Below are 8,780 nucleotides of genomic sequence, written 5' to 3'. Positions count from 1 at the left end.
GTAGAAATCTTTGGGAGATTCAAAAATCACAATAGTAATTTCTGTAATCAGCCTCTAACCCTCTTGAAACCTCTTGTGTTATACTTTCAAAACAATCAGAGGATACATATAAGACCTGCCTTTAATGCTGTGAGTGAAGACAGACACAGCAGTAACTGAGGCAATCAACCCTAAATATTAGGTTACTAGAAACAACATTTATCCCACAAATTGTACACCATGTAAGAAGCTATGCACAAGCCACACATGTGTATCTCACAATAAACAGCTGAATTAATGGACTATTGATTTTAATGTATTTTGCAGAAAAAAAAAGAAAAAGAAACATTTATTTAGGGTGCTTCCAAATTTTTAGGAATCTTGATGAGAATCTTCAGAACTTGTTTCACTTTCAGTCTCACTGTCTTCTGAGCTGTTGGTCTCTTCTTCATTCTCATCACTGCTCTCTTCATCATTTTCCTCATCTTCTTTATCAGTACATTGACTTTCTAACATAGAAATGTAAAAGACACAAGCTTAAAAGCAGCCATTCTTCTCAACGTTCATTATGTCCGTGGTCTCCTATTTGCTGCCCTTACGTAATCCATTTGAATCTTCTTCCTGCTTCCCAGAAGATGACTACGTCTTAAGAGAAAATCCAATGGAAATGAAACTTTCTACACATCTCCTTTCAAAACTTAGAAATGGGTGTCGTAAAATGTAATAGACAAACTGGAGAGGTGAACAACCAGCAGCTTGAACTGCATGCCAGAAAGATTTACATTGTTTTGATCTAAAAATTGTAATTCCACATCTGCTTCATAAATTTCCAAATTCTCTAAAGCAGATTTGGAAAATGCTTAGGTCCACAGGGGTTCTCAACCTTGGCAACTTTAAGACTTGTGGACTTCAACTCCCAGAATTCCTCAGCCAGCAAAGCTGGCTGAGGAATTCTGGGAGTTGAAGTCCACAAGTCTTAAAGTTGCCAAGGTTGAGAACCCCTGGCTTAGGAGGTTGGAGGGGAGACAAGAGATCTGTTCCTCTGGTGGGAACTATTCCATCAGCAATCGGAATAGTAACTTCATAAAAGTTTGTTAAATAGTTTGTAATATTTCTAATGACCATACTCACCTAGAAGCAGTTTCTTCTCAATAAGTGGAAGAAACTGCTTAGCCTCAGGATTGCTGGGTTCATATATCAGGACTGGAATTCGACAAGAGAGAAGGAATTAATATTTCTGGGGTGCAAGAAAATACAAATTCTTCTTCCCACCCCTAATCCAAACCATCAACTTCTATTTCATGAGTGCAAAAATATTTTCTATGCACTCTATTTAGGTGATTACCCCTGCTGAAAACAAATAGCTGTTTATTTCTTCTTCCAAAGCATTGGCTAGATAGTATACAGTGAATTTGGGATGGAAGGGGCTGTTAAGCAATATACTGGAATGTTCATAAATTGAGATTAACCCCACAATGTAAATGGAAATATCATGCATAACGCTGCATTACAACTCTGCTCTCTCAAAATTATATGTATATATATTTAATTATTCAAGTTCTCTTTGGGCAACACATCTAAAATTTGATGGGAACTTAAATTACGCTTCCTTAAGCAATATGCAAATCAAAATGTAGCTTATCTTTTCAAAATGTTGAGTTTTGAATACGATCTCCAATTTAAAGTGGGAAGAGAAATAAAATAACAAAATTAATATTAAACAGTCCAAACCATAGTGGCAGAATGTAACATGCAGGCAGGAACAGCATATATTGAATAGCACAACCAAGTGGCTGGCACTGTGTATCGGCTAGATCAGGGATAGGCAACCTTGGCTCTTTTATGACTCGTGGACTTCAACTCCCAGAATTCCATGCTGGCTCAGGAATTCTGGGAGTTGAAGTCCACAAATCATAAAAGAGCCAAAGTTGCCTACTCCTGGGCTAGATCTTCCCATTTCCAGATGGGGGATTCTACCAAAGGTCATGGTTGAGAGCCTGTGGGATTTCTAGATACAGACAGACAGGTGGGTATCGGCCAATCAACAAGGCACTGTGGTAGTAGACAAGGACCAGAAGATAGTGGTGGTGATTAGATGTAACAATGCCAAGTGACAGAAACATCAGGCAGAAATATGAGAAGCTGGAGAAGTACCAGGGCCTGAAGGAGGAATAAGAGAGAATGTGGAAATTAAAGGCCAAAGTGTCCCAGTGGTGGTAGGAGCATTTGGGGCTGTGATTCCTAAGATAGGAGAGTGGCTCCAACAGATCTTATGAATGATATCAGAGCTCTCTGTCCAAAGCAGTTCAGAGCTGGGAACAGCTAAGATACTGTGCTGAACTCTCAAACTCCCAGACCACAGGTTGAGGACCCGAGATTGAGGAAGACATATGCCACCCAAAGGGGTGAAAAGGATTTTTTTTTTAAAAAATATGGTACTTAATCTTACAATTGCCACTCTGGGTGGTAAACATAGGAGTAAAAAAATGGACAAAATAATGAACAATATAAACAACAATCCAATACTGACCCAATGGTGTACTTACTCATCTGACAAAGCTTCTTTGCAAGATTATATTTCCGTTCCATTATTGCTTTCAGAAACTAGGAAAGAGATTTTAAAATATACATGTTTTTTTAAAAAAATCTAAGATTATTTGAGAGTGTAGTAAGATTTATTACTTTTAACTGATTTCAGGTTTGTTTTAAATTTGATTTATGGCCGTTTCTGGGATTGAAGCAGTGGAAGCCGTGAGCATATCTTAAATAAAATCACAAATAAAATACTGCATCCATAGACTATACCAGGGGTAAGTTGAGTCATAAAAGAGCCAAGGTTGCCTATCCCTGGACTAGACTAACCAACAATGGTAATATATAGCCTGTCTATGCATTATCTTATGCTCTTCATTCTTAATGTAAATATTATTTAAAGAACTTTAGATGAAGAAAATGACATAATTACAAAACTAATATGATACAGAAAAGATTGAAGATACTGTGCCATTACATGCATTTTCTGGAGTCAGAGGTATTTAAATTACAATGTCCATATATGTTGTAGACCTTGTATTCTCTGAAAGAGGTGGAAGCAAAGTGATGCTGCCTTCCTAGCCTTTAGGGCAGAAGAAAGCATCAGAAGGTTATCACACCCCATATCTGCATTAGAGTGGACATGTTACATTTTTATTGTGGACAGATCACACTAATATTGTTGAGATGAAAAATACTGTTGTTTTTCACGCAAAACAAAACTATTTCTCCCATACATCTCATAAATGTATTGATGCCTACCATGTTTTTTATATATAAAGTAGATTCTTACAATTTTTTTACATTCTTTATAATGGGATTTTCACTTATATGTGAAGAAGTAAACCCTATTTTATGAAATAGTAACCATACTGAGAAATATGTTTCCTTCTTTTCTGTGAAAAGCTAATTTTGCTTCACTGCTAGTTAATTTAGTATATTCTTGTACCTCTCCCATCAATTGTAGTGGTGCAATTCTCTTTTGAGTTTCATTGTTTGTTTGGCCAGTGTTGTTTTCATCATCTGAACTATCTGGTGGCTTTTCATCACCCTTTTTTTGGTCCATGCTGTCCTTTTGTGGTTCAGTACAGACTTCATTGTTGATAGTCTTTTCATCAATCCTGGAATTTTTCATTTTTTCACCTAAACAAAATTCAAACACCCATGAAAAGGATAAGAGAGGCGTTTGGAATTCTATACCAACCTTTTACAAATGTTAACACAAACAAAATCACATTGTGATTGGTCCATATTTTAATTATCATTAAATTGCCCTCTTTGTTAAATATTTAAATATACAGTATGTAAGGCAAATGATTTCGAGTGCCTGTACAGTAAAATGAATTGGATTGTTGATCCAATTAAATACATACAGTCAAATATTACTGATACCAATAAATAGTATATTCTTCCATATTTGTTCTACCTTCTAAGGGGTGGGAAGCATGAGAATTACCCTGCCCTCTCTAATAACAACCATGTACTTCATAATTAGATTTGGATTAATATTTTTTCACATCCAATGGATATGGTGTAGTTAATAACAGTTCTCTTTAAAAGAAAACTACAGTAAGACAGCCAAGTAACTTAAATGTTGAAAGCATATTTCACGTGGGACGAGACTGTAGCAATTAAGCCATTATCTTAGAAAAAGATAACTCAAGAAAGAACTAATATGGTTGGAGGAGATAAAGATTCTTTTCCCCAATAACAGAACAAATTTCCCCAATGATAAATGCCAATACAAACAACTTAAAAATCTTTCAATTTACAGAATTTCTGCCTCAGAATCTAATGCTGGCTGAGGGCTTAGCTCTAAAATAAAAATGAGATGTATTCATTAATCAGGTCTACTGATGGAATCTCCTTCTTCAGAAAGAGGATATCATACAGAATAACAATATGTGGAGAGTCTCACTGTGGGGAGATTACTCCGGTAGTACCTTATTTTTAGGTTTCCCTTCAGCAGCTGGCTTGCCAACGAGGGAACTGGAATGCTGAAATTAAACTGAGCCTGCCTCAGATGCAGGAGGACTTTCCCTTAAACGTGATCATGAGGTTCACTCACTAGATTTTTTTATATTCCATTGCACACTGCACTTTACATTAGAGTTGTCAATCCTCACAGGATAGCTTTCCTGAGCTTAAAATGTATATCAACCTACCCTTCATTTAGTGAGGCTGAGTGAATATGACATCATGTGCAACCGTGATATGAGTTTAGCACAGGGGTCTTCAAGCTTGGCCCTTTTATGACTCGTGGACTTCAACTCCCAGAATTCCTCAGCCAACGTACCTGGCTGAGGAATTCTGGGAGTTGAAGTCCATGAGTCATAAAAGGGCCAAGTTTGAAGACCCCTGGTTTAGCTCATAAAAAAAGGTAATAGGAAGAACTGGAAAGATCAATGAACACAGAGCAAATTAACTTCAAAAGTCAGTTACTTTCAAAAACAATGCAACATTTGACAATTTTTCTATGAATTGTTAATACTTAGAATAAAATGATGTAAGGATGTAGAAGACCGTGGCTTCTTCTGTTAGCTCACTCGTGGATTGTTGAGGTGTTTTCTTCCCTCAAATGGAAGAAAGTATGTGACACCAAAAGCGGCTGCTTCCACAATAGTCTTTTTACCTAAGCTCTTAAACTAAGCCAAGAAGGGTCTTGCTGCCCTTCTTGGCACACAAAAGAAGTTCACACAGGAAATTCTATCCCTTTTTCTAAAGGAAAATTGCACTTTCCTGGTGGATCTCACTGATTCAGCTTCAGCTTGAATCGGTAGTGGGCTAGCAATAGGATGGCAGCGGTGAGGACATATTCTTCACAGATGCTAAGTAGGCATCTGTTACAAAGGCGGGGCAAGGAGACCATGCCAATTACACTTTCTTGGTAAAAGAAATAATTATAGGCTTGCAAGAGTTAGTCAATTCATTGATTTTTTTTATTGATTGAAAATTTAGACTTGGTAGCCTATGCTACAAATCCACCATTTCATTGCCTTTTGGAATAAGCTATGCTATGAAAATTTCAGAACATGAGTAAGTAGTAGAAAGCAAAAGAAATTTAAGGTGGGAGGTAAAAAAAAAAGAAACATGCATAACAATCTAGTTTAACCCAAACCATTCACTATAATACTTTTACCCTCCACTTGTTCTTGTTTTACCATTCATAGTTAAGTAACACATTCTTGTATCTTTTATACTTCTCCTGACATACCTAACATTCACTTCCACGTAATAAGGTAGGCAGAAGCATTACATAGAGCCATTTTTACTTCTTTCAGCAATTGTTAATTCTTTCAACTCACCTATTGTCCTTCTGTCACCATTTGCATGTTTAAAAATATAGCCATCTATTTCCAATCTAAACATTTTAACATGATGCAAAAATGGAGTAGCGTTAATTGCTTTTCATGTATGTGTAACTTGCAGTAATTTACTCTCAGCTGTCAAACACAACTACCTTGTGTTATCTTGGGATTCTATATCACACCAGATATACACAAAAAGAGAAGAGCAAAGAACACGAGGCAGACCCAGAAGAAGACCCACTATGACAGCATAAAATAATAATAGTTGAGACCGCCAGAAATAGCAAGAACAAGAACTTTGCATCTCCCTCAATACCTGAAGTGGTAAAAGAGGAAATTAAGAAGAAGAAGAACACAACTACCTTGGTCTTTGGTAATTAATTTGAAATCTATAGTCTTATTTGCATCATTCACTGCAACCTATCTAACATTTGTTGGAAAATCATCTGGGTTCTCAATAACATGACTTCATCTGCATGTAAAAGGCTCTATTCATGTCCCCAACTAAAACACCTTTACCATTCGCATGAACATTTCTTACCCATAACTACATTAACCACCTAAAGGGCATCACACTTTCTTGCCAATTCTCTACACAACGTTAACCCACTTGGTAAGAATCTCATCTATTCCCACTTCCATCATATACAGATTTTACTGTGTCCAGCAAACAAACTTCCACTCCGTTTTCATGCAAAATATTCTACAACTCTGTTCATTTTATCATGCAGACTTTTTTTTTTTACTTTCTAACTTTCTAACAGTATTCTAACAGATACTGAGACAAGACTCAGGAGGCAGATGCCGTCATAGAAATGTTGTCTATCTCAGCAGAGGTTTGTCTTGTCTTTTCAGAGTTAGGCTATCTCATATCATATGGCTGTTTCAACCTTGAGTTAAGCTATTTCAACCTTGAGTTAAACCGGTAACCCATAGAATTAAAACAATTTCAGTACTGCCAGCAAAGCAGGCTAGCTCAACTGCACAATTCTGCAGCCTGCTACCTCCAGCTCTTTAGGGAGGCCACAGGAGGAAGATGGTAGCAGTGATAAAGCAGAGGGGAAGGGGAGTATTCATATCAGAATAAAACAGCTGCTCTGTTGTCACAATACTTCCAAGCACCCTCAGTAATCACAATACTTCTGAGCTAATAGGTGGCAAAGCATAATGGCTTTGCCAATGCCATCAAATTCATTCACTACATTAATCCTGGTACCGCAAAGGACAACTTACAAGTCTGCTCATCCATGGGCTGGAAACAAGACAAAGGCCACATCATGGGAAATATGGAAGAATAAGTGATTGCCAGGTATGTTTGTACAAAGGTAGGTGAAAGGGTGAAAGGCTTAGGGATAGCATGCTGCAATGTATATTATGATTCCTTTCATTTATATATTTAAACTAACAAAGAAACTAGAAGTGAAGATTGCTTTTATCGATCTGCATTTATTTGATTACAATAAGAACGAATAGAAGTGTGAAGCGAGAGTGCAGCGGGGGTGGGCTGGAGTGGTGGCGTTCATCGATGTTATGCCAGAGCCCTGGCCAGCAGCAGCATTCACTGTATCTGATTGGCTGAGCAACAGCTGGCTGGGGTCAAGATCAGCAGTGGCAGCAGTGCACAGCTGATCAGCTGGCTGTGGGTGTCCCGGGGCAGAGCTATGATTGGTGCTGGCAGTGGTGCACAGTTGATCAGCTGGAAGGCAGGGGGCTGCAGGGCAGCGGTGTTTGGCTGGTGACCAGATGTGGATGCCTGAAGGGAGGCAACTCACCACTGGCAGGGTGGGACATCCCGGGGGGGAGAAAACGGGGGGGAAGAGAACAAAGGAGGAGAGAGAAGGAGAAGGGGGATGGAGAAAGAGAGAGAGTGAAGGAAGCAGAGAAACAATGTGAGGAAAAAGTAGACAGCAGAGACCAGCGTAGAAGGAGGCAAAGTAAGCAGGAGAGGAGAGAAGAAGAGAAGAGACGAGACGAGACAAGATGAGAGGGAGAGGGAAGGAGGGAGGGAGGGAGAGGGAGAGGGAGAGGGAGAAGGAGAGGGAGGGAGGGAGAGGAATGAAGCCAGCAGGTGACCAGGACCAGAAGAGGCTCCAGACCTGACAGAGGATAGCAAAAAGCTGATCCATTCTCAATAGTGACCAGCAGATGATAGAGACAAGCTGATCCAGGTAAGTGGACAACTCAGTGATCAGAGGGAGCGCCAAACCTGACAATGGATTATAGAGGGCAGCTGATCCAGGGCAGCAAACAAGCCAATGACCAGAGGGGAGGCCAGACACACCAGCAGAGGGCAAAGACAAGCTGATCCATGTGAGGGGGGGAACCAGTGACTAGAGGGAGATTCAAACGCACAAGGAGACAATGGAGAAGAGCTGGTCCAGAGCGGGCAAGCCAGTGACCAGAGGGGGTGCCAAATGCACCAGCAGATGGCAGAGACAAGCTAATCCAGGTGAGTGGGTGAACCAGTGACAAGAAGGGGCACCAGATGCACCAAAGGACAGCAGAGGCAAACTGAGCTGGGCAAGTGGAGGTCCCTAGGCGAGCAATCAGAGCAAGCTGACCCCCAAGGTGAGGGGCAGAGTGAGAGACCTTGAGACATCAGGACAGTGACTGAGAGCAGGGAGGATTCTAATTACCTGGGAAATCCTGGGATGATCACTCGGAAAAGGGAATTGTCTGTAAATTGGGGGGGGGATAGGCAGCACAGGACAGAAGAGAATAAATGGTGGAGTTTGGAGGGAAACGGGGGGGGGGGGAGAACAAAGGAAGAGAGAGGAGGAGAAGGAAGTGAGATGGAGAGTGAGAGAGAGTGAAGGAAGCAGAGAAACAGTGTAAGGAGAGAGAGAGCCAGAGAGAGAAAGAGAGCAAAAATGGGCAAGCAAGTGACCAGAGGGGTGCGAGACACAGCAGCAGATGGCAGAGACAAGCTGATCCTGAGGCTCCACACACCCACAACCCCTC

The 8,780-nt window shown here is 40.0% G+C and overlaps 1 protein-coding gene across 5 annotated transcripts in view; it reads right to left on the bottom strand.

The window, feature by feature from the left end:
* Positions 1-273: 273 nt before the first annotated feature.
* Positions 274-8,780, bottom strand: part of ERICH2 (glutamate rich 2) — a 31,902-nt gene continuing 23,395 nt past the window's right edge. For all 5 annotated transcript variants that reach the window (XM_039361811.1, XM_039361815.1, XM_039361812.1 and 2 more), the window contains 4 exons: positions 3,461-3,654; positions 2,526-2,583; positions 1,111-1,182; positions 274-488 (listed from right to left, as the gene is read on the bottom strand). In XM_039361811.1, the coding sequence (XP_039217745.1) occupies positions 352-488; positions 1,111-1,182; positions 2,526-2,583; positions 3,461-3,654 (461 nt within the window). In that variant the 3' untranslated portion in view covers positions 274-351. The remainder of the gene's footprint in view (positions 489-1,110; positions 1,183-2,525; positions 2,584-3,460; positions 3,655-8,780) is intronic.

Source organism: Crotalus tigris, unplaced genomic scaffold (assembly GCF_016545835.1).
Source record: "Crotalus tigris isolate CLP2741 ecotype Arizona unplaced genomic scaffold, ASM1654583v1 scf7180000019363.1367679, whole genome shotgun sequence".
NCBI classification, from domain to species: domain Eukaryota; kingdom Metazoa; phylum Chordata; class Lepidosauria; order Squamata; family Viperidae; genus Crotalus; species Crotalus tigris.
This window is presented reverse-complemented; position numbering and strand designations above follow the sequence as displayed.